The following is a 24,727-nucleotide window of genomic DNA, read 5'->3' on the forward strand; positions in this document are numbered from 1 at the left end:
GCCACCACCACCCCACCACCCAGGGCATGAAATGATTTAGGTGAAAGTATTGGAGAAAGAGGAGAGGCGGGTAGGTGAGTGAGGAAGGTGAAGAAGAGAGAGAGATGGAATGAAAGTGACGTGGGGTTGGAGAGAAAGATGTGGAGACCTACCTAATCTACGTTTTAAACCGATAGAGTCGATGAGTTTACTTCGCCAGCTGATATGACAGACAAACAAACATATAAACATGTACTGTAGAATACCGACGGACAGACATGACAGACAGGATACAGACAGACATACCTCCACCACCAAGCACTAGCAAGGTTTGGCAGTGGACTACTGCACCACCCTCGTCATCATCACCTCCTGCCTGCAGTCCCCGCCCAACTCGCACAGTCCGCCACTACAACAAAATTCAGCCCATAAGAGCCGCACTGATAGATATAAAACAGCACCATCCCATCTATTGTTAAAATAATAAACAACTCCTCATTTATGTACTGTACATCCCTGTAAATGTGTTCAACTCATATTATATCATATGTCTAAATCAAAGGTAAGTCAGTATATTTTCAGCCACCGGCTGCAACTCTATTAATAAACCGTTTATTATTATTATTATTATTATTATTATTATTATTATTATTATTATTATTATTTTATATTACCTCTCGGGCACCCAACAAGCCAACATTATCAAACGTCTGGTATACAAGTCGTCCGTTTGGTGCCGGGAGTTGGCTGAAACTGTCGTACGTGTAAACTGTCCCCAACCCGTCTCCTCCTGTCACTTTCACCTGTGCCTTACCTGTCATTTACCCTGTCAGTCTCAACCTGTCACTTCCTCCTGTCACTTTCCCCTGACCACTCACCTGTTACTTCCCTCTGTCACCCTCTATGAGTAACGAGGACACCTGTGAGTGACGAGAAACACCTGGGGTGACGATTAACACCTTTGAATAACGAGTAACACCTGTGAGTGACGAGTAACACCTGTGAGTAACGAGTAACACCTGTGAGTGACGAGTAACACCTGTGAGCGACGAGTAACACCTTTGAGTGACGAGTAACACCTTCGAGTGACGAGGAGGCAGGTGGTGGGCGTGAGAGAGTCCTCCTCCGCCAGTAGCTGCTCCTGGTGGCTGCATATTTTATAGTTTAAAGAGAGTGTTGGCGAGGTGGCGTCCGGCTCGGGTGTTTGTCGGTCTCCTGCCCTCGGGTATTGGCCAGAACTCTCTTATTTTGTCCGGCGTGGGTGTCTGACTCCCTCCCACCCTCGAGTATTGGCCACAACTCTTATTTTGTCCGATTTTTGGGTACCTATGTATCTCCTGCCCTCGAGTATCGGACAGAACTTAATTTTGTCCGGTTTGGGTACCTGTGTCCCTACCACGAGGCCAAAATATAATTTGTCCGGTTTGGGTATGTGGCTGCCTAAAACCCACGAATATCGGTCAAAACTCTATTTGGTCCAACCTAACCTGACCTGACCAAACTTGACCTGACCTAACCCTAACCTAACCTGACCTGACCTGACCTGACCTTGACCTGACCTGTATTTCCTCCATCATTTGCCCTCGTTACCAGTTATTGTTCTAGAAGATATCAGCACCACTCACGTCCAATACTGATTATCATTCCTGACGCACAAGCTAATAGTTTTCATGACACGTCCACAACACGTTACTTACACCTGTTGTTGTGTCTCAGGTGTGGAGTTGTGTCTCAGGTGTGGAGTTGTTGTGTCTCAGGTGTGGAGTTGTTGGTCTCAGGTGTGGGGTTGTCGTGTCTCAGGTGGAGTTGTTGTGTCTCAGGTGTGGAGTTGCTGTGTCTCAGGTGGAGTTGTCGTGTCTCAGGTGTGGAGTTGTTGTGTCTCAGGTGTGGAGTTGCTGTGTCTCAGGTGTGGAGTTGTCGTGTCTCAGGTGGGGTTGTCGTGTCTCAGGTGGAGTTGTGTCTCAGGTGGAGGTTGTTGTGTCTCAGGTGTGTGGCTGTGTCTCAGGTGGGATGTTGTGTCTCAGGTGTGGAGTTGTTGTGTCTCAGGTGTGGAGTTGTCGTCTCAGGTGTGGAGTTGTCGTGTCTCAGGTGGGAGTTGTCGTGTCTCAGGTGGGGGTTGTGTCTCAGGTGTGGAGTTGTCGTCTCAGGTGTGGAGTTGTGTCTCAGGTGTGGAGTTGTCGTGTCTCAGGTGTGGAGTTGTTGTCTCAGGTGTGGGTTGTTGTCTCAGGTGTGGAGTTGTGTGTCTCAGGGGAGTTGTTGTCTCTCAGGTGTGGAGTTGTTGTGTCTCAGGTGTGGAGTTGTCGTGTCTCAGGTGTGGAGTTGTTGTCTCTCAGGTGTGGAGTTGTGTCTCAGGTGTGGAGTTATCGTGTCTCAGGTGTGGAGTTGTTGTGTCTCAGGTGTGGAGTTGTTGTGTCTCAGGTGTGGAGTGCTGAGTCATTATTGTTCATCTGTCTGCCTTGGATTGGTTCGTTAATAACCACCACCTCCTCCACAATTACCACAATCATTACTACTACTACTACTACTAATAATAATACTGCCATCACCATCACTACTACCACCATCACCACTACTACCACCATCACCACTACTACCACCACCACCACTACCACTACCACCACCACCACCACCACCACCACCACCACCACTCACCACCACCACCACCACCACCACCACCACCACTACCACTACCACCACCACCACCACCACCACTACCACCACCAACCCGGTAAAGGAAGTCAAGGTGAAACACGTCGTAAACATGTTATTAGTTGGTATAATCCTGGTTCCCATTTTTGTCTCCTGTTGTTGTGTAATAATAATAATAAAAAAATAATAATAATAATAATAATAATAAAAGTAATAATAATAATAATGAAATGTTGGGCATAGAGAGAGAGAGAGAGAGAGAGAGAGAGACTGGCTGCTGGTGGTCTGTGCTGTGGTAGAGGCCTGGCTGTGGTAGAGGTTGGCTGTGCTACACTGGCCGGATACATTAAAGGAATGATCCTGACTCAGCGCAGCCTATTACAGTGTCGGCTTCAGTGATGCCTCGCTGGGTAAGCTCTCTAACAACGTGAAGCCTCCCTCTAACAACATGAAGCCTCCCTCTAACAACGTGAAGCCTCCCTCTAACAACATGAAGCCTCCTCTAACAACGTGAAGCCTCTAACAACGAAGCCTCTAACAAAATGAAGCCTCCTCTAACAACATGAAGCCTCCTCTAACAACATGAAGCCTCCTTTTAACAACATGAAGCCTCCTTTAACAACATGAAGCCTCCTTTTAACAACAACATGAAGCCTCCTCTAACAACGTGAAGCCTCCTCTAACAACGTGAAGCCTCCTCTAACAACATGAAGCCTCCTTTAACAACGTGAAGCCTCCCTTTAACAACATGAAGCCTCCTCTAACAACATGAAGCCTCCTCTAACAACATAAAGCCTCCCTTAACAACATGAAGCTCTCCTTTAACAACGTAGCTCTCCTCAACAACATGAAGCCTCCCTCTAACAACATAAAGCCTCCTTAACAACATGAAGCCCCCTTTAACAACATGAAGCCCTTTAACAACATGAAGCCTCCAACATGGCTCTCAATGAAGCTCCTCTAAAACATGAAGCTCCTCTAACAACATGAAGCCTCCTAAACATGAAGCCTCTAACAACAACATGAAGCCTCCTCTAACAACATGAAGCCTCCTCAACAACATGAAGCCTCTAACAACATGAAGCCTCCCTCTAACAACATGAAGCCCTCTAACAACATGAAGCCCCCTCTAACAACTGGAAGCCTCCTCTAACAACATGAAGCCTCCCTCTAACAATGGCCTCTACAACATAAACCTCCCTCTAACAACATTTAACCTCCTCTAACAACATGAGCCTCCCTCTAACAACGTGAAGCCTCCCTCTAACAACATGAAGCCTCCCTCTAACAACATGAAGCCTCCTCTAACAACATGAAGCCTCCCTCTAACAACATGACCTCCTCTAACAACATGAAGCCTCCCTCTAACAACATGAAGCCTCCCTCTAACAACATGAAGCCTCCACTAACAACATGAAGCCTCCCTCTAACAACATGAAGCCTCCCTCTCTAACAACATAAACCTCCCCTCTAACAACATGAAGCCTCCCTAACACTAAACCTCTACAACTAAGCCTTAACAACTGAAGCCTCCTCTAACAACAAGCCTCCTCTAACAACTGAAGCCTCCTCTAACAACATGAAGCCTCCTCTAACAACGTGAAGCCTCCCTCTAACAACGTGAGCCTCCCTCTAACAACTGAAGCCTCCTCTAACAACATAAGCTTCTCTAACTGAAGCCTCCTTTAACAACTGAAGCCTCTTAACAACTGAAGCCTCCCTTAACAACATGAAGCCTCTCTAACAACATGGTCAACAACGAAACCTCCCTCTAACAACGTGAAGCCCCCTCTAACAACGAAACCTCCCTCTAACAACTGAAGCCTCCCTCTAACAACATGAAGCCTCCTCTAACAATAAACCTCCTCTAACAACATGAAGCCTCCTCAACAACGAAGCCTCCTCTGACAACATGAGCCTCCTCTAACAACAAGCCTCCACCCTCTAACAACTGAGCCTCCACTCTAACAACATGAAGCCTCCCTCTAACACATCGACCTCCCTCTAACAACAGAGCCTCCCTCTAACAACTACCTCCCTCTAACAACCCTAAAGCCTCCCAACAAACACACACACACACACAACCCACACACCACACCCCACACACCCCACCCACACCACTACCCACACAACCACACACCACACCCACAACCACACACCACTACCCACACAACCACACACACACTACCCACACCAACCACACCACACTACCCACCCAACCACACCCTCCACACAACCACACACCACTACCCACACAACCACACCACTACCCACAACCACCACTACCCACACAACCACACACCTACCCCACCAACCACACACCCTCCCACACCCAACCACACACCTACCCCACATAACCACACCACTACCCCACACACAACCACACCACTACCCACAACCACACACCTACCCACCCAACCACACACCACTACCCACACAACACACACACCACTACCCACACAACCACACACACCACTCCCACACAACCACACACCACTACCCACACAACCACACACCACCTACCCACACAACCACACCACCACCCAACCCACACCTACCCACCCAACCACACACCACTACCCACCCAACCACACCTACCCACCCAACCACACCACTACCCACCCAACCACACACACCTACCCACACAACCACACACCACTACCCACACAACCACACACCACTACCCACACAACCACACACCCCACTACCCACCCAACCACACCACTACCCACACAACCACACACCCACCCCCATGCAACCACACACCACTACCCACACAACCACACACCACTACCCACACAAATAACCACAATTCTAATATGGGATTTCGGTTCCATTTTCTTCGTCGTCGTAAAATTAATCTATAAGAGATTTTCTTTAGGGGAAACTTATCCAAACTTGAACTATTTTTATTATTATTTATTATTTATATATAATGTATACTATATATATTACCATCTATATATAGTTAGTCGTGTCTATATAGTTTATTGATGGATTGAAAATTAGGGAATAGTTGGATGTATTATTTGGTGAAATCCGTCGTCCTTGGAATATTCCCAGGAATTGGTTTATTGTACTTGGAATATTTCTCTTTGATCTTCTCGTTATGTTATTTGGAGCTATTTATTGTGAGTGTATGTATGTATGTATGTATGTGTGTGTATGTATGTATATATAGTATGTATGTATTGTATGTATGTATGTATGTATGTATGTATGTGTGTATGTATGTATGTATATCTAGTATGTATGTATATCAGTATGTATGTATGTATGTGATATGTATGTATGTATGTATATCAGTATGTATGTATATAGTATGTAGTATGAGTGAATGTATATAGTATGTATGTAGTAGTGAGAGTGTATGTATGTGTGATGTATGTATGTATGTGTGGTGTGTGTGTGTGTGTGTGTGTGTGTGTGTAAAGGGACAGTTGGGGGAAAAGATTGACGGGAGAGATGAGTTGGGAGAGAGACTGGGAGAGAAGAGACTGGGAGAGAGACGGGAAGACAGGGAGAGACGGAGGAGAGAAGGGAAGAGGGGCAGGGAGAGAGAGGGAGCAGGAAGAGAGACTGGGGAGAGAGAGACGGGGAGAGAGACTGGGAGAGAGGGAGGGAGAGAGGGCAGGGAGAGAGAGACAGGAGAATGGGAGAGAGACTGGGAGAGAGAGACGGGGAGAGAGGGCAGGAGAGAGAGACTGGAGAGAGAGACTGGGAGGCAGGGGGAGAGACTGGGGAGAGACAGGGAGAGGGGAGGAGAGAGCTGGGAGAGAGACTGGGAGAGAGGGGGAGAGAGAGAGAGAGAGACTGGGAGAGAGAGACTGGGAGAGAGACGGGGAGAGAGAGAGAGACTGGGAGAGAGAGACTGGGAGAGAGAGAGAGACTGGGGAGAGAGACAGAGAGAGACTGGGAGAGAGAGAGGGGCTAGGGGAAAAGACGGGAGAGAGAGACTGGGGGAGAGAGACTGGGAGAAGAGACTGGGAGAGAGACGGGGAGAAGAGAGACTGGGAGAGAAGAGAGACTGGGAAGAGACAGGAGAGACGGGGAGAGAGAGACTAGAGAGACAGGAGAGAGAGAGACTGGAGAGAGACGGGGAGAGAGAGACTGGGAAGACTGGGAGAGACAGGGAGAGAGACTGGAGAGAAGACAGGGAGAGGGGAGGAGAGAGACTGGGGAGAGAGACTGGGAGAGAGAGACTGGGAGAGACTGGGAGAGAGACTGGGAGAGAGAGAGATGAGGAGAGAGACTGGAAGAGAGAGAGAGACTGGGAGAGAGACTAGGAGAGAGAGAGATGGGGAGAGAGACTGGGGAGAGAGAGACTGGGGAGAGAGACTGGGAGAGAGAGAGAGATGAGAGAGAGACTGGGAGAGAGAGACTGGGAGAGAGAGACTGGGAGAGAGAGAGAGAGACTGGGAGAGAAGAGACTGGGAGAGAGACTGGGGAGAGAGAGACTGGGAGGAGAGAGAGACTGGGAGAGAGAGCTGGGAGAGAGAGAGACTGGGAGAGAGAGACTGGGAGAGAGAGAGACTGGGAGAGAGAGAGACTGGAGAGACTGGGAGAGAGAGAGAGACTGGGAGAGAGAGACTGGGAGAGAAGACTGGGAGAGAGAGACTGGGAGGACTGGAGAGAGGACTGGGAGGAACGGAGAGAGAGAGAGAGAGACTGGGGAGAGGGAGACTGGGGAGAGAGACTGGGAGAGAGAGACGGGGAGAGAGGGACTGGGAGAGAGACTGGGAGAGAGAGGACTGGGGAGAGGGGAGACTGGGAGAGAGAGTGGGAGAGGCTGTTATTGGGAGACTCAACTCGGAGGAGATGTAATTCCACAAAATTAGGGTGTGTTATGGGCCGGGCCCACCGCACCCACCCCACCACCCTGCTGCCACCCTTACCAACCACCACCCTACTACCCCACTGCCTCACCACCCCATTACCTGCTGCCACCCTCATGCCAACCCACCACCCTACTACCCACTACCTGCCACCACCACCCTGCCACCATTACCCTGCTGCCCACCCTCCTGCCAACCCTGCCTACTACCCTGCCACACCACCACCTGCCACCCATTACCCCTGCTGCCACCCCTCATGCCAACCACCACCCCTACTACCCCCTACCACCCCTGCCCCTCCCATTACCCTGCTGCCACCCTTATGCCAACCCACCCTACCCCACTACCCTACACACCACCCTGCCACCCATTACCTGCTGCCACCCCTCATGCCCACCCCCACCCTACTACCCACTACCTGCCACCCACCACCTGCCACCCATTACCTGCCCACCCCTCCTGCCCCACCCCTACCACTCTACCCACCCTGCCACCCACCTTACCCTGCTGCCACCCTCATGCCAACCACCACCCCTACTACCACTACCCTGCCACCCACCACCCTGCCACCCACTACCTGCTGCCACCCTCATGCCAACACCACCCTACTACCCACTACCTGCCACCCCACCACCTGCCACCCATTACCCTACCTGCCCCTCATGCCCACCACCCCTACCCCTACCCCACCCACCCCCACCCACACCTGCCCCATTACCCTGCCCACCCTCATGCCACCACCCCCTACCACTACCCTACCACCCACCACCCTGCCACCCATTACCCTGCCCACCCTCATGCCAACCACACCCTACTACCCTGCCCCTGCCACCACCCCTACCCGCACTACCCCTGCCCACCATCCTGCCACCCCCACCACCTGCACCCATTACCCTGCCACCCCTCATGCCCCAACCACCACCCTACTACCCACTTCCTGCCCATCACTCTGCCACAACCACCTGCTACACCACCTGCCACACCTGCTGCCACCCTCCTTGCAACCCACTACCCTGCCACCCACCTGTTCAACCACCCTGTCACCCCACCACTGCCCCCACCACCCTGCCACCCCTACCCTGCCCACCCCTCACCCTGCCACCACCACCCCTACCCACCTACCCTTCCACCCACTACCCTTCCACCCACCACCCTCATGCCACCCCACCCCCTCATACCACCCACCACCCCTCATACCCACCCCACCCCACCCACCACCCTGCCCACCCCTACCCCTACCCCCACCACCTGCCCACCACCCCATACCCCACCACCTACACCTTTCACCCCACCCCTCCTTGCCCCACCCACCACCCTTCCACCCCTCATACCCACCCCCACCTCATACCCACCCCCCTCCACCCACCACCCACCAACCACCACCCCTGCCCCCACCACCCCACGCAACCCACCACCCTTCCACCCACCACCTTCCACCCACCACCCCTTCCACCCCTACCCTCATGCCACCCACCACCCTGCCACCCACCACCCCTGCTGCCACCCTCATGCCAACCACACACCCAATATACAGTTCATTACTCCCCACCACCACCCTCCCTTTCTCCCCTTTCCCTTTCTCCCCTGCTCTCCATCTCTCTTCCCTCTCCCTTCCTCCCTCTCCCTTTCCTCTCCTCCTCCCCCTTCCCTTCCTCCCTCCTCCTTCTTCCTCCCCTCTCCCCTCTCTCCTTCTCTTCTCCTTTTTCCTTCCAGTTCCCTTCCTCCCTCTTCCTTCTTCCTTATATTCTCTCCCACCTCTCCCTCTCTCATTTCCCCTTTCTCCCCTCTCCTGTTCTCCCGTCTCCCACCTTCTCCCTTCTCCCCAGCTCCACCTTTCTCAGACAGCTGGGGAGAGAAGACAGATGGTAGTGTTACGTCATCAATGTTTGTAAACAGAACCACGTGACTCTACACCCTCGAGTCCTTCATTTGTTTATTGTTAATGGTATACCTGTGTTGTATTACCGGTATACCTGTGTTGTATTACCGGTATGCCTGTGTTGTATTACCGGTATGCCTGTGTTGTATTACCGGTATACCTGTGTTGTATTACCGGTATACCTGTGTTGTATTACCGGTATACCTGTGTTGTATTACCGGTATGCCTGTGTTAATAATGCGTATACCTGTGTTGTATTACCGGTATACCTGTGTTGTATTACCGGTATACCTGTGTTGTATTACCGGTATACCTGTATTATTACCGGTATACCTGTGTTGTATTCGTATACTGTTATATTACCGGTATACCTGTATTTGTATTACCGGTATACCTGTATTATATTACCGGTATACCTGTGTTGTATTACCGGTATACTGTGTTATATTACCGGTATACCTGTATTTGTATTACCGGTATACCTGTTGTTATTACCGGTATACCTGTATTTATTACCGGTATACCTGTGTTATATTACCGGTATACCTGTGTTGTATCAGTTACTGTGTATTACCGGTATACCTGTTTTTATTACCGGTATACCTGTGATATTACCGTATATGTATTTAGGTATTCCTGTTATATTACCGGTATGCCTGTGTTGTATTACCGGTATGCCTGTGTTGTATTACCGGTATGCCTGTATTTGTATTACCGAGTATGCCTGTGTTGTATTACCGGTATACTGTTTTATTCCGGTATACCTGTTTGTAATCAGTATACCTGTGTTGTATTACCGGTATACCATGTGTAATACCGGTATACCTGTGTTGTATTACCGGTATACCTGGTTGTATTACCGGTATACCTGTGTTGTATTACCGGTATACCTGTGTTGTATTACCGGTATACCTGTGTTGTATTACCGGTATACCTGTGTTGTATTACCGGTATACCCGTGTTGTATTGTATATGTGTTATACCGGTATTAATTGTGTTTCGGTATACCTGTGTTGTTTCGTTGTTTTACGGTATACGTGTTGTATACCGGTGCGTATTACCTTGTGTTGTATACCGGTATGCCTGTGTTGTTATATCGGTATCTGTGTTGTATTACCGGTATGCCTGTTGTACGTACCTGTGTTGTACAATGGTATACTCGGTGTTGTACAATGGTATGCCTGTGTTGTATTACCGGTATACCTGTGTTGTACAATGGTATACCCGTGTTGTAACCGGTACTGTGTTGTTGTGTTTACCGGTATACCTGTGTTAGTACTGGTATACCGTGTTGTATTACCGGTATACTGTGTTGTATTACCGGTATACCTGTGTTGTATTACCGGTATTGTGTTGTATACTGGTATACCGTGTTGTATAATGGGTATGCCTGTGTTGTATTACCGGTATGCCTGTGTTAATACCGGTCGTATACGCTGTGTTGTATTACCGGTATGCCTGTGTTGTATTACCGGTATGCCTGTGTTGTATTACCGGTATACCTGTGTTGTATTACCGGTATACCTGTAGGTTGTATTACCGGTATACCTGTGTTGTATTACCGGTATACCTGTGTTGTATTACCGGTATACCCGTGTTGTAATACCGGTACATTGTATGGATACTGTTTGTACGGTATGCCGTGTTGTTACCGGTATGCTTGTGTTGTGTACCGGTATGCCTGTGTTGTATTACCGGTATGCCTGTGTTGTTACCGGCTGTGTTGTATTACCGGTATACCTGTGTTGTGGTACGGTACCGTGCTGTGTTGTATTACCGGTATGCCTGTTGTATTACCGGTATACCTGTTGTATTACCGGTATACCTGTGTTGTATACCGGTATACCCTGTGTTGTATTACCGGTATACCTGTGTTGTATTACCGGCATACCTGTGTTGTATTACCGGTATACTTGTGTTGTATTACCGGTATACCTGTGTTAGGTTACCGGTATACCTAGTTGTAGTATCGGTATACCTGTGTTGTATTACCGGTATACCTGTGTAGGAATTACCGGTATACCCAGGTGTATTACGGATACCTGTGTTGTTCCGTATACTGTGTTGATTCTATACTTCATGGTTTTGTGTTGTATACGGTATACCTGTGTTGTATTACCGGTATACCTGTGTTGTATTACGGATACCGTGTTGTTACCGGTATACCTGTGTTGTTGTATATACCGGTATACCTGTGTTGTATTACCGGTATACTTGTATTACCGGTATACCTGTGTTGTATTACTGGTATACTTGTATAGGCTACGGTATACCTGTGTTGTATTACCGGTATACCAGTGTTGTATTACCGGTATACCTGTATTGTACCGGTATGCCTGTGTTTGTATAATGGGTATGCCTGTGTTACCGGTATCCTGTGACAATGGTATACCTGTGTTGTATTACCGGTATACCTGTGGTGTACGGTATACCTGTGTTGTATCCGGTATACCTGTTGTATACTGGTATACCTGTGTTGTTACCGGTATGCCTGTGTTGTATTACCGGTATGCCTGTGTTGTATTACCGGTATGTTTGTTGTATAATGGTATACCTGTGTTGTATACCCTGTGTTGTATTACCGGTATGCCTGTGTTGTGTTACCGGTATACCTGTGTTGTATTACCGGTATACCTGTGTTGTATTACCGGTATGCGTTTGTGTTATACTGGTATACCTGTGTTGTATTACCGGTATACTGTGTTGTATTACCGGTATACCTGTGTTGTATTACCGGTATACCTGTGTTGTATTACCGGTATACCTGTGTTGTAATACCGGTATGCCTGTGTAGAAGTGTGATAGGTGCTGTGTTGTGGTACGGTATAAGATTGGGTATACCTGTGTTGTTACGGTGTATATGTGTACTGGTGTACGGTGTTGTATACCGGTACGGTGTTGAATTGCCGGTATACCTGTGTTGTGGTACCGTATACCTGTGTTGTATACTGGTAAGGCCTGTGTTGTATACCGGTATACCTGTGTTGTATTACCGTATACCTGTGTTGTATTACCGGTATACCTGTGTTGTATACTGGTACACCTGTGTTGTATTACCGGTATACTTGTATAGGTACTGGTATACCTGTGTTGTATTACCGGTATACCTGTGTTGTATTTTTGGTATACTGAGATAAAAGGATTATGTGGAGGAGGATAAAAGGTGGATAAGTGAGGATAAAAGGTGGATAAGTGGAGGATAAAAGGTGGATAAGTGGAGGATAAAAGGTGGATAAGTGAGGATAAAAGGTGGTTAAGTGGAGGATAAAAGGTGATAAATGGAGGATAAAAGGTGGATAAGTGGAGGATAAAAGGTGGATAAGTGGAGGATAAAAGGTGGATAAGTGGAGGATAAAAGGTGGTTAAGTGGAGGATAAAAGGATAAGTGGAGGATAAAAGGTGGTTAAGTGGAGGATAAAAGGTGGTTAAGTGGAGGATAAAAGGAGGATAAGTGGAGGATAAAAGGTGGATAAGTGGAGGATAAAAGGTGGATAAGTGGAGGATAAAGAGGATAAGTGGAGGATAAAAGGTGGTTAAGTGGAGGATGGTGGATAAGTGGAGGATAAAAGGTGGTTAAGTGAGGATAAAAGGTGGATAAGTGGAGGATAAAAGGTGGTTAAGTGGAGGATAAAAGGTGGATAAGTGAGAAAAAAGAGGATAAGTGGAGGATAAAGGTGGATAAGTGGAGGATAAAAGGTGGATAAGTGGAGGATAAAGGTGGTTAAGTGGAGGATAAAAGGTGGATAAGTGGAGAATAAAAAGAGGATAAGTGGAGGATAAAAGGTGGATAAGTGTAGGATAAAAGGTGGTTAAGTGGAGGATAAAAGGTGGATAAGTGGAGAATAAAAAGAGGATAAGTGGAGGATAAAAGGTGGATAAGTGGAGGATAAAAAGGTGATAAGTGGAGGATAAAAGGTGAATAAGTGGAGGATAAAGGTGATAAGTGGAGGATAAACAGGATAAGTGGAGGATAAAAGGTGGTTAAGTGGAGGATAAAAGTGAATAAGTGGAGGATAAAAGGTGGATAGGTGGAGGATAAAAGTGAATAAGTGGACGATAAAAGGTGGATAAGGGAGGATAAAAGGTGAATAAGTGGAGATAAAAGGAGGATAAGTGAGGATAAAAGGTGGATAAGTGAGGATGTGATAAGTGGAGGATAAAAGGTAAGAGGATAAAAGGTGGATAAGTGGAGGATAAAAGGTGATAAGTGGAGGATAAAGGTGGATAAGGAGGATAAAACAGGATAAGTGGAGGATAAAAGGTTAAGTGGAGGATAAAAGTGAATAAGTGGAGGATAAAAGGTGATAAGTGGAGGATAAAAGTGAATAAGTGGAGGATAAAAGGTGATAAGTGGAGGATAAAAGGTGAATAAGTGGAGGATAAAAGGAGGATAAGTGGAGGATAAAAGGTGATAAGTGAGGATAAAAGGTGATAAGTGGAGGATAAAAGGTGGATAAGTGGAGGATAAAAGGTGGATAAGTGGAGGATAAAGGTGGATAAGTGGAGGATAAAAGAGGATAAGTGAGATAAAAGGTGGATAAGTGGAGGATAAAAGGTGGATAAGTGGAGGATAAAAGGTGGATAAGTGGAGGATAAAAGGTGGATAAGTGGAGGATAAAAGGTGGATAAGTGGAGAATAAAAAGAGGATAAGTGGAGGATAAAAAGAGGATAAGTGGAGGATAAAAGGTGAATAAGTAGAGGATAAGTAGAGGATACAAGGTGGATAGGGTGTAGAGGTCTGCGCCACGAGTGATGTTTACTTCACCCGGCGCCTCTGTCTGGGTGGTGGCCTCTTGAACACTGTATGACCCTCCGTCCTACTGACCCCTCCCACCTGTTGGCACTGACACCTCCCACCTGTTGGCACTGACACTTCCGCCTGTTGCCCTGACACTTCCCGCCTGTTGGCACTACACCTCCCACCTGCTGGCACTGACACCTCCACCTGTTGGCACTGACACTTCCCGCCTGTTGGCACTGACCTCCCACCTGTTGGCACTGACACCTCCCACCTGTTGGCACTGACACCCCACCTGTTGGCACTGACACTTCCGCCTGTTGGCACTGACACTTCCCGCCTGTTGGCACTCGACACTTCCCGCCTGTTGGCACTGACACTTCCCTGCCTGTTGGCACTGACACTTCCCGCCTGTTGGCACTGACACTTCCCGCCTGTTGGCACCGACCCTCCCACCTGCTGGCACTGACTCCTCCCACCTGTTGGCACTGACACCTCCCACCTGTTGGCACTGACTCCTCCCACCTGTTGGCACTGACCCTCCCACCTGTTGGCACTGACACCTCCCACCTGTTGGCACTGACACTTCCCACCTGTTGGCACTGACACCTCCCGCCTGTTGGCACTGACACCTCCCACCTGTTGGCACTGACACTTCCCGCCTGTTGGCACTGACACCTCCCACCTGTTGGCACTGACACCTCCCACCTGTTGGCACTGACACCTCCCACCTGTTGGCACTGACACCTCCCACCTGTTGGCACTGACACCTCCCCGCCTGTTGGCACTGACCTCCCACCTGGCACTGACACCTCCCACCTGTTGGCACTGACACCTCCCAGCTGTTGGCACTGACACCTCCCACCTGCTGGCACTGACACCTCCCACCTGCTGGCACTGACACCTCCCACCTGCTGGCACTGACACCTCCCACCTGTTGGCACTGACCCCTCCCACCTGTTGGCACTGACACCTCCCACCTGTTGGCACTGACACCTCCCACCTGTTGGCACTGACACCCCACCTGTTGGCACTGGACCCTCCCACCTGTTGGCACTGACACCTCCCACCTGTTGGCACTGACACCTCCCACCTGTTGGTACTGACACCTCCCACCTGTTGGCACTGACACCTCCCACCTGTTGGCACTGACACCTCCCACCTGTTGGCACTGAACCGTCCTACCTGTTGGCTGACCCCTCCCACCTGTTGGCACTGACACCTCCCACCTGTTGGCACTGACACCTCCTACCTGTTTGCACTGACACCTCCCACCTGTTGGCACTGACACCTCCCACCTGCTGGCACTGACACCCTACCTGTTTGCACTGACCCCTCCCATCTGTTGGCACTGACACCTCCCACCTGCTGGTACTGACACCCCCCACCTGTTGGCACTGACCCCTTCTACCTGTTGGCACTGACCTCCTTCCTGTTGGCACTGACCCTTCTACCTGTTGGCACTGACCCCTTGTCCTGCTGTTGGCACTGACCCCTTCTACTCTGTTGGCACTGGATCTCCCTACCTGTTGGCACTGACCCCTCCTACCTGTTGGCACTGACCCCTGTACCTGTGTGCACTGACCCTCTACCTGTTCGCACTGACCCCTCCACATGTTGGCACTGACCCCTCCTACCTGTTGGCACTGACACCCCACCTGTTGGCACTGACACCTCCCACCTGTTGGCACTGACACCTCCCACCTGTTGGCACTGACACCTCCCACCTGTTGGCACTGACACCTTCCCACCTGTTGGCACGACACCTCCCACCTGTTGGCACTGACACCTCCCACCTGTTGGTACTGACACCTCCCACCTGTTGGCACTGACACCTCCCACCTGTTGGCACTGACACTTCCCACCTGTTGGCACTGACACCTCCCAGCTGTTGGCACTGACACCTCCCACCTGCTGGTACTGACACCTCCCACCTGTTGGCACTGACACCTCCCACCTGTTGGCACTGACCCCTCCCACCTGTTGGCACTGACACCTCCCACCTGTTGGCACTGACACCCCCCCGTGGCACTGACACCTCCCACCTGTTGGCACTGACCCCTCCCACCTGTTGGCACTGACACCTCCCACCTGTTGGCACTGACACCTCCCACCTGTTGGACTGACACCTCCCACCTGTTGGCACTGAACCGTCCTACCTGTTGGCATTGACCCTCCCACCTGTTGGCACTGACACCTCCCACCTGTTGGCACTGACACCTCCTACCTGTTTGCACTGACCCCTCCCACCTGTTGGCACTGACACCTCCCACCTGTTGGTCCTGACACCTCCCACCTGCTGGCACTGACACCTCCCACCTGTTGGCACTGACCCCTCCCACCTGTTGGCACTGACACCTCCCACCTGTTGGCACTGACACCTCCCACCTGTTGGCACTGACACCTCCCACCTGTTGGCACTGACCCCTCCCACCTGCTGGCACTGACACCTCCCACCTGTTGGCACTGACACCTCCCACCTGTTGGTACTGACACCTCCCACCTGTTGGCACTGAACCGTCCTACCTGTTGGCATTGACACCTCCCACCTGTTGGCACTGACACCTCCCACCTGTTGGCACTGACCCCTCCCACCTGTTGGCACTGACACCTCCCACCTGTTGGCACTGACACCTCCCACCTGTTGGCACTGACACCTCCCACTTGTTGGCACTGAACCGTCCTACCTGTTGGCATTGACCCCTCCCACCTGTTGGCACTGACACCTCCCACCTGCTGGCACTGACACCTCCTACCTGTTTGCACTGACCCCTCCTATCTGTTGGCACTGACACCTCCCACCTGTTGGCACTGACACCTCCCACCTGTTGGCACTGACCCCTACCTGTTGGCACTGACCCCTTCTACCTGTTGGCACTGACCTCTCCTTCCTGTTGGCACTGACCCCTCTCACCTGTTGGCACTGACCCCTTGTTCCTGTTGGCACTGACCCCTTCTACCTGTTGGCACTGATCTCTACCTGTTGGCACTGACCCTCCTACCTGTTGGCACTGACCCCTTTCGTACCTGCTGGCACTGACCCCTTCTACCTGTTGGCACTGACCCTCCTACATGCTGGCACTGACCCTTGTTCCTGTTGGCACTGACCCCTTCTACTTGTTGGCACTGACCCCTTGTACCTGCTGGCACTGACCCTACCTGTTGGCACTGACCCCTTGTACCTGTTGGCACTGACCCCTTCTACCTGTTGGCACTGACCTCCTACATGTTGGCACTGACCCCTTGTTCCTGTTGACACTGACCCCTTCTGTTGGCACTGACCCCTTGTACCTGTTGGCACTGACCCCTTCTACCTGTTGGCACTGACCCTTCTTACCTTTTGGCACTGACCCTTGTTCCTGCTGACACTGACCCCTTGTTACCTGTTGGCACTGACCCCTTCTACCTGTTGGCACTGACCCTCTCCTACCTGTTGGCACTGACCCCTTGTACCTGTTGGCACTGACCCCTTCTACCTGTTGGCACTGACCCCTTCTACTGTTGGCACTGACCCCTTGTTCCTGCTGACACTGACCCCTTCTTACCTGTTGGCACTGACCCTTGTACCTGTTGGCACTGACCCCTGTACCTGTTGGCACTGACCCCTTCTACCTGTTGGCACTGACCCCTTGTTCCTGTTGACACTGACCCCTTCTGCTTGTTGGCACTGACCCCTTCTACCTGTTGGCACTGACCCCTTTCTACCTGTTGGCACTGACCCCTGTACTTATTGGCACTGACCCTCCTACCTGTTGGCACTGACCCCTTGTACCTGTTGGCACTGACCCCTTTCTACCTGTTGGCACTGACCCCTTGTTCCTGTTGACACTGACCCCTTCTACTTGTTGGCACTGATCTCTCCTACCTGTTGGCACTGACCCTCCTACCTGTTGGCACTGACCCTCTACCTGTTGGCACTGACCCCTTCTACCTGTTGGCACTGACCCCTGTTCCTGTTGACACTGACCCCTTCTACCTGTTGGCACTGATCTCTTCTACCTGTTGGCACTGACCTCTTTCCTGTTGGCACTGACCCCTTGTTCCTGCTGACACTGACCCCTTCTACCTGTTGGCACTGACCCCTGTTCCTGTTGACACTGACCCTTCTACTTGTTGGCACTGATCTCTCCTACCTGTTGGCACTGACCCCTTGTTCCTGTTGACACTGACCCTTCTACTTGTTGGCACTGACCCCTGTACCTGCTGGCACTGACCCCTTTGTTCCTGTTGACACTGACCCTTCTACTTGTTGGCACTGACCCTTGTTCCTGTTGACACTGACCCTTCTACCTGTTGGCACTGATCACTCCTACCTGTTGGCACTGACCCCTTTGTTCCTGCTGACACTGACCCCTTCTACCTGTTGGCACTGACCCCTTGTTCCTGCTGACACTGACCCCTTCTACTTGTTGGCACTGATCTCCTACCTGTTGGCACTGACCCCTTGTTCCTGTTGACACTGACCCCTCTACTTGCTGGCACTGACCCCTGTTCCTGTTGACACTGACCCCTTTGTTCCTGTTGACACTGATCTCTCCTATCTGTTGGCACTGATCTGTCCTACCTGTTGGCACTGATCTCTCCTACCTGCTGGCACTGACCCCTTGTTCCTGTTGACACTGACCCCTTCTACCTGTTGGCACTGACCCCTTGTTCCTGCTGACACTGACCTCTTCTACCTGTTGGCACTGACCCTTGTACCTGTTGGCACTGACCCCTTCTACTTGTTGGCACTGACCCTTGTACCTGTTGGCACTGACCTCTTCTACCTGTTGGCCTTGACCCCTTGTCTCTGCTGGCACTGACCCCTTCTACTTGTTGGCACTGACCCCTTGTACCTGTGGCACTGACCCCTTCTACCTGTTGGCACTGACCCCTTGTCTCTGCTGACACTGACCCTCCTACTTGTTGGCACTGACCCTTTCCTCCTGTTGGCACTGACCCCTTCTACTTGTTGGCACTGACCCCTTGTTCCTGCTGGCACTGACCCCTCTCTACATGTTGGCACTGACCTCCTCACCTGTTGGCACTGACCCTTCCTGCTTTTGACACTGACCCCTCCTACTTGTTGGCACTGATCTCCTCTACCTGTTGGCACTGACCCCTACTACCTGTTGGCACTGACCCTCCTACATGTTGGCACTGACTCTCCTACATGTTGGCACTGACCCCTCCTACATGTTGGCACTGACCCCTCCTACTTGTTGGCACTGACCCTCCTACCTGTTGGTACAGATTGCTCTTACATGTTGGCACTGACCCTCCTACTTGTTGGCACTGACCCCTCCTACATGTTGGCACTGACCCTCCTACTTGTTGGCACTGACCCCTCCCTACATGTTGGTACTGACCCCTCCTACATGTTGGCACTGACCCCTCCTACATGTTGGCACTGACCCTCCTACTTGTTGGCACTGACCCCTCCTACTTGTTGGCACTGGACCCTCCTACATGTTGGTACTGACCCCTCCTACATGTTGGCACTGACCCCTCCTACCTTTGGTACAGATTGCTCTTACATGTTGGCACTGACCTCCTACTTGTTGGCACTGACCTCCTACATGTTGGCACTGACCCTCCCTACTTGTTGGCACTGACCCCTCCTACATGTTACTGACCCCTCCTACATGTTGGCACTGACCCTCCTACATGTTGGCACTGACCCTCCTACTTGTTGGCACTGACCCTCCTACTTGTTGGTACTGACCCCTCCTACATGTTGGTACTGACCCCTCCTACATGTTGGTACTGACCCTCCTACTTGTTGGCACTGACCCTCCTACATGTTGGCACTGACCCTCCTACTTCTTGTTGGCACTGACCCTCCTACATGTTGTACTGACCCTCCTACATGTTGGTACTGACCCTCCTACATGTTGGTACTGACCCTCCTACCTGTTGGCACTGACCCCTCCTACTTGTTGGCACTGACCCTCCTACATGCTGGCACTGACCCTCCTACTCTTGCTGGCACTGACCCCTCCTACTTGTTGGCACTGACCCTCCTACATGTTGGTACTGACCCCTCCCTACATGTTGGTACTGACCCCTCCTACATGCTGGCACTGACCCCTCCTACATGTTGGCACTGACCCCTCCTACTTGTGGGCACTGACCCCTCCTACCTGTTGGTACAGATTGCTCTACATGTTGGCACTGACCCCTCCTATTTGTTGGCACTGACCCTTCCTACATGTTGGCACTGACCTCCTACTTGTTGGCACTGACCCTCCTACCTGCTACCCTCCTACCTGTTGGCACTGACCTCTTATCTGTTGTCAGTGACAAGTATCGTCCAGTTGTTGGCTGTACTAGCCAGGCCAGCCTCCACACTGGGGCCAGGCCAGGCCTCCACACAAGATCCAGGGCCAGGCCTTTCACATAGGGGCCCAGGACCAGGCCTCCATACAGGGCCAGGCCAGGCCTACACAAGATCAAGGCCATGCTCTCACAGAGGCCAGACCAGGCCTCCACACAGGCGCCAGGCCAGCCTCCACAGGGCCAGCCAGCCTCCACACAAGATCCAGGGTCAGTCACATAGGGCCAGGACCAGCTCCCCATACAGGCCAGGGCTAGCTCCACCGGGGCCAGGGCCAGGCCTTCACATAGGGGCCAGGACCAGGCCTCCACACAGGGGCCAGGGCTAGGCCTCCACTGGGGCCAGCAGGCCTCCACACAAGATCCAGGGCCAGGCCTTGACATAGCTGGGGGCTAGGCCTCCACACAGGGCCAGGGCTAGGGCCTCCACACCGCCAGGGCCAGGCTCCACAAGATCCAGGCCAGGCTTTCACATAGCAGGACCAGGCCTCCATACAGGGGCAGGGGCCAGCCTCCACACAAGATCAAGGGCCATGCCTTCACATAGCCAGACCAGGCCTCCATAGGGGCCAGGACCAGCCTCCACAGGGGCCAGGGCTAGGCCTCCACACACGATCAAGGGCCATGCCTTCACATAGGGGCCAGGACCAGCCCTCCATACAGGGCCAGGACCAGGCCTCCACACAGGCCAGGGCTAGGCCTCCACACACGATCAAGGGCCAGGCCTTCACATAGGGGCCAGGACCAGGCCTCCACACAGGCCAGGCCTCCACACAAGATCAAGGGCCAGCCACATAGGGGCCAGGACCAGGCCTCCACACAGGCCAGGCCAGGCCTCCACACAAGATCAAGGGCCATGCCTTCATAGGCCAGACCAGGCCTCCATACAGGCCAGGCCTCCACACAAGATCAAGGGCCATGCTCACATAGGGCCAGGACTAGGCCTCCACACAGGGGCCAGGGCCGGCCTCCACACAAGATCAAGGGCCAGGCCTCACATAGGGGCCAGGACCGGCCTCCACAGGGCCAGGCCAGGCCTCCACACAAGATCAAGGGCCAGGCCTTCACATAGGGGCCAGGACCAGGCCTCCACACAGGGGCCAGGGCCAGGCCTCCACACACAGATCAAGGGCCATGCCTTCACATAGGGGCCAGGACCAGGCCTCCACACAGGGGGCAGGGCCAGCCTCCACACAGATCAAGGCCATGCCTCCACATAGGGGCCAGGACCAGGCCTCCACACAGGGGCCAGGGCTAGCCCTCCACACACGATCAGGGCCATGCCTTCACATAGGGCCAGGGCCAGGGCCTCCTACAGGGGCCAGGACCAGGCCTCCACACAGGGGCCAGGGCTAGGCCTCACACAGGGCGAGGGCCAGGCCTCCACACACAGATCAAGGGCCATGCCTTCACATAGGGGCCAGGGCCAGGCCTCCATACAGGGGCCAGGACCAGGCCTCCACACAGGGGCCAGGGCCAGCCTCCACACAGGGCGAGGCCAGGCCTCCACCACGATCAGGCCATGCCTTCACAGGGGCCAGGGCCAGGCCACAAGATCAAGGGCCAGGCCTTCACATAGGGGCCAGGACCAGGCCTCCACACAAGATCCAGGGCCAGGCCTTCACATAGGGGCCAGGACCAGGCCTCCATACAGGGCCAGGGCCGGGCCTCCACATAAGATCAAGGCCATGCCTTCACATAGGGGCCAGGACCAGGCCTCACACAGGGGCCAGGGCTGGGCCTCCACGATCAAAGCCAGGCCTTCACATAGGGGCCAGGACCAGGCCTCCACACACAGGGGCCAGGGCCGGGCCTCCACAGGGCCAGGGCCAGGCCTCCACAGGGGGCCAGGGCCAGGCCTCCCACAGGGGCCAGGGCTGAGCCTCCACACAAGATCAGGGCCATGCCTTCACATAGGGGCCGGGACCAGGCCTCCATACAGGGGCCAGGGCTGAGCCTCCCACACCGGGGCAGGGCGGCCTCCACAGGGGCCAGGGCCGGGCCTCCACACACAAGATCAAGGGCCATGCTCTTCACACAGGGGCCAGGACCAGGCCTCCATACAGGGGCCAGGGCCAGGCCTCCACAAGATCAAGGGCCATGCCTTCACACAGGGGGCGGGACCAGGCCCTCCATACAGGGAGCCAGGGCCGAGCCTCCCACACAGGGGCCAGGGCTGAGGCCTCCACAGATCAAGGGGCCATGCCTTCACACAGGGGCCAGGACCAGGCCTCCTCCATGCAGGGGCCCGGGCCTCCACCGAGGGCCAGGGCCAGGCCCTCCATACAGGGGCCAGGCCCGGGCCTCCACACAGGGGCCAGGGCTAGGCCTCCACACAAGATCAAGGGCCATGCCTTCACACAGGGGCCAGGACCAGGCCTCCATACAGGGGCCAGGGCCAGGCCTCCACACAAGATCAGGGCCATGCCTTCACACAGGGGCCAGGACCAGGCCCCTCACAAGATCAGGGCCAGGCCTTCACACAGGGGCCAGGACCAGGCCTCCATACAGGGGCCAGGGCAGGCCTCCACACAGGGGCCAGGGCTGAGCCTCCACACAAGATCAAGGGCCATGCCTTGCCACACATGGGGCCAGGACCGGGCCCCATACAGGGGCCAGGGCCAGGGCCTTCTAGGGGCCAGGACAGGCCTCCACACAGGGGGCCAGGGCCAGGCCTTCACTGTGGGGCCAGGGCCAGGCCTCCATCAGGGGCCGGGGCTGGGCCTCCACACAAAGATCAGGGCCAGCCTTCACATAGGGGCCAGGACAGGCCTCCATACAGGGGCCAGGGCTGAGCCTCCACACACAGATCCAGGGCCAGGCCTTCACATAGGGGCCAGGACCAGGCCTCCACACAGGGGCCAGGGCCAGGCCTTCACATAGGGGGCCAGGGCCAGGCCTCCATACAGGGGGCCAGAGCTGAGCCTCCACACAGATCCAGGGCCAGGCCTTCACACAGGGGCCAGGACCAGGCCTCCCTCCCAGGGAGCCAGGGCTGGGCCTCCCACACAACATCCAGGCCAGGCCTTCACATAGGGGCCAGGGCCAGGCTCTCCACAGGGGGCCAGGGCTGGGCCTCCACACAAGATCAGGGCCAGGCCTTCACATGGGGGCCAGGACCAGGCCTCCGCCACAGGCAGGGGCCAGGCCTTCACATAGGGGCCAGGACCAGGCCTCCCACACAGGGGCCAGGGCAGGCCAGCTCACATAGGGGCAGGGCCAGGCCTCCATGACAGGGGCCAGGGCCGGGCCCTTCACATAGGGGCCAGGACCAGGCCTCCACACACGGGGCCACAGGCAGAGCCTTCACATAGGGGCCAGGGCCAGGCCTCCATACAGGGGCCAGGGCCAGGCCTCCACACAGGGACCAGGGGCTGGGCCTCCACACAAGATCAAGGGCCATGCCTTCACATAGGGACCAGGACCAGGCCTCCACACAGGGGGCCAGGACCAGGCCTTCACATAGGGGCCAGGACCAGGCCTCTCCCATACAGGGAGCCAGGGCCAGGCCTCCACAAGATCAAGGGCCATGCTCATTCACATAGGGGCCAGGACCAGGCCTCCACACAGGGGCCAGGGCCAGGCCTCCACCAGAGAGACCAGGGCCAGGTCTCCCACAAGATCCAGGGCCAGGCCTTCACATAGGGGCCAGGACCAGGCCTCACACAGGGGGCCAGGGCCAGGGCCTCCACCTGAGACAGGGCCAGGCCTCCACACAAGATCCAGGGCAGGGCGCTTCACATAGGGGCCAGGACCAGGCCTCCTCCTCCGGGGGCCAGGGCCAGGCCTCCACACGGGGTGCGGGACCAGGCCTCCACACAGGGGCCAGGACCAGGCCTCCACAAGATCCAGAGGCCAGAGGCGCCTTCACATAGGGGCCAGGACCAGGCCTCCTTACAGGGGGCCAGGACCAGGCCTCCACACAGGGGGCCAGGGCTGGCCTCCACCACAAGATCCAAGGGGGCCATGCCTTCACATAGGGAGCCAGGTTGAGCCTCCCACACAGGGAGCCAGGACCGGGCCTCTCCACACAGAGCCAGGGCAGGCCTCTTGAGATCAGGACGCCTCACACTGAGGACCAGGGATCCAGGGGCCCCAGGACCCAGGCCTCCAGGAGACCAGGACCGAGGCGCCTCCACACAGGGCCAGGGCCAGGCCTTCACACAGGGGCCAGGGCCAGGCCTCCCACAGGCCAGGGCCAGGCCTCCACACAGATCCAGGGCCAGGGCCTTCACATGGGGCCCAGGACAGGCCTCATACAGGGGCCAGGGGCGGAGGCCTCCACACAAGATCAAGGGCCTTCACATAGGGGCCAGGACCAGGCCTCC

The 24,727-nt window shown here is 53.7% G+C and overlaps 1 protein-coding gene across 1 annotated transcript; it reads left to right on the plus strand.

The window, feature by feature from the left end:
- Window positions 1-21,679: 21,679 nt before the first annotated feature.
- On the plus strand, window positions 21,680-22,354 carry LOC121854066 (repetin-like). The gene has a single exon (XM_042348456.1). The coding sequence runs from the start codon at window positions 21,680-21,682 to the stop codon at window positions 22,352-22,354; it is 675 nt and encodes a 224-aa protein (XP_042204390.1).
- Window positions 22,355-24,727: the final 2,373 nt, after the last annotated feature.

The sequence above is a fragment of the Homarus americanus genome, unplaced genomic scaffold, assembly GCF_018991925.1.
Source record: "Homarus americanus isolate GMGI-L3 unplaced genomic scaffold, GMGI_Hamer_2.0 scaffold12733, whole genome shotgun sequence".
Taxonomy (NCBI): Eukaryota; Metazoa; Arthropoda; class Malacostraca; order Decapoda; family Nephropidae; genus Homarus; species Homarus americanus.

Excerpts from the sequence above, each read along its gene's own strand:
- LOC121854066 (XM_042348456.1), top strand. The coding sequence starts at position 21,680 with ATGCCTTCACATAGGGCCAGGGCCAGGGCCTCCTACAGGGGCCAGGAC.